The 1,823-nt window shown below is 31.1% G+C and overlaps 1 protein-coding gene across 1 annotated transcript; it reads right to left on the minus strand.

The window, feature by feature from the left end:
- Nucleotides 1-323: 323 nt before the first annotated feature.
- Nucleotides 324-1,442, minus strand: LOC113375016 (maternal protein exuperantia-like). Its single transcript, XM_026614969.1, has one exon. It carries the CDS (start codon nt 1,440-1,442, stop codon nt 324-326), a length of 1,119 nt encoding a protein of 372 aa, XP_026470754.1.
- Between the last annotated feature and the right edge of the window lie 381 nt (nt 1,443-1,823).

Below are 1,823 nucleotides of genomic sequence, written 5' to 3' on the forward strand. Positions count from 1 at the left end.
ATTAAGCAAAAGTTTAATGCACACAAGGTACAATTTAAAATATTACTATTCAATAATGCCCTTGATATTAACAAAAACTGAATTTATAAAAAGTTTTGAGCTAAAAATGTATCATAAAACTTTACAGCTCTAAATAAAAACAAAATAAAGTTATACATAAAGATTTCTTAATTTAAATTTAAAAAATATGAATTATGATTTTTGGAATGCGTTTTATTAAAGTATATTAAGATCATAACTACATATCAACATATGTATATCAAAAATCAAGTTTATCTGGCATTAAAATTAATTATTCTTCAAAGTTTTATCTGCAACATTCTTTAAAGGAGAAGTAGTTCTAGTTGTGTCAAGAGACAATGGATACATTTTCTATTTCTAGTTTTTTTTGGCGTTTTTGTATTGGGGAATGTGGCAGTACGTTTTGGATCAAAATGTGAGTCCAATATCTCTAACAAATCATGTTCTTGATCTTTCCATGTAATTTGCAATTTGGCCAATTCATTTATTAGGCCTTGTTTTCCATCTGTTTCATATATACTTTTCATGCTATTATAATCAGATTTGCCTCCAGCCAATATTGATCTTAAAACATTTATGCGCTGAATATCCCGATAATTCATTTTGCTAGCTGCACTAAATATTGGCTGGAATGAAATGCTTCTATCAACTACTTTGCCCAGTTCTTCTATTTCACCTAATTCTACAGAAGTAGGATGAGAATACTGGCGAACTACTTCTACCATGTTGTCTAATATTGCACGATTTGAATCTCCAGTACCAGCTGCTAAGTTCTTTTGTTCACCTTGACCAAGATGTTGAGCAATTTCCCAAATAATTTTTGCTCTATTTGATGCATTATCGAATTGTTCTTCTCGATCTAGTAAGACTCTGGATAAAACTTTAAGGTTAAAAGACTTCATGGTAGCTGAACATTTCTCTTCGGCTAATGCATGTCCATCTGCAAAACCGTTAACAATTTCATGAAACTTTCCAAATAAATGGTGACGTTGAAGAGCTTCTAAGAGCATGTAAGATACCATTTTCTTAGGTTCATGGAATAGGAGAATTACACCTGCTCCATCTGACTTTGACTTGATTTCTTCAAGCCAATTCAAAAAATCTATTAACCCAAATATTTCTGACTTCGTTCTTATAACCTTATTATTTATATTGCTTCTCAAAACTCTAAAACGGTCATCAGATGTAACACGGATATTATGTCTTCGCCTAGCACTTGGGTTTATATTTGCATATGGCATGATGTACTGGGAAAATTGGCTAGTTGGAGTGTATGCTGCTATATGGCATATTTCATCTATTAACCTCCGTCCAGTTGTATCCATATCACAACTGATAAGGCAGTATTTTCCTGCTGGAAGGCATTCATGCTTAAGCTTTTTGCCTTCAGTAGACTTCTCACTCTCTGGCTTCTTAACCATGTTGTCCTTACTTTGATCACCTCTGAAACGTTGACAAATATTTTATATATACAATATGACAAATATTTAATATGTTTAAATAGTAAAATAATGTGAGTTTAAAAGTCAATTGTACACTTGTTAAAAGCTTACCGCCTACTAAAAACGGTATCCAATTCGATTTACGCAAATGAGTAGCAAAAACGAATTATATATTATACTCATCACAATTTAAAAATTTCCTTACCTTATATTTCAAAGTATGCAGTTTACCATTAATAGTATATAAATAATTGTATCAACAGAATACATTTACCGGTGAATTTATTTTAGAATGAGATTTGATTTCTACTTTACTGCATTTGTTTAATAAACGTCAGAATGCGAGGTTGTCATTTGTTT

The sequence above is a fragment of the Ctenocephalides felis genome, unplaced genomic scaffold, assembly GCF_003426905.1.
Source record: "Ctenocephalides felis isolate EL2017-DRISC unplaced genomic scaffold, ASM342690v1 CF-g0.4_SCAFFOLD_01886, whole genome shotgun sequence".
NCBI classification, from domain to species: domain Eukaryota; kingdom Metazoa; phylum Arthropoda; class Insecta; order Siphonaptera; family Pulicidae; genus Ctenocephalides; species Ctenocephalides felis.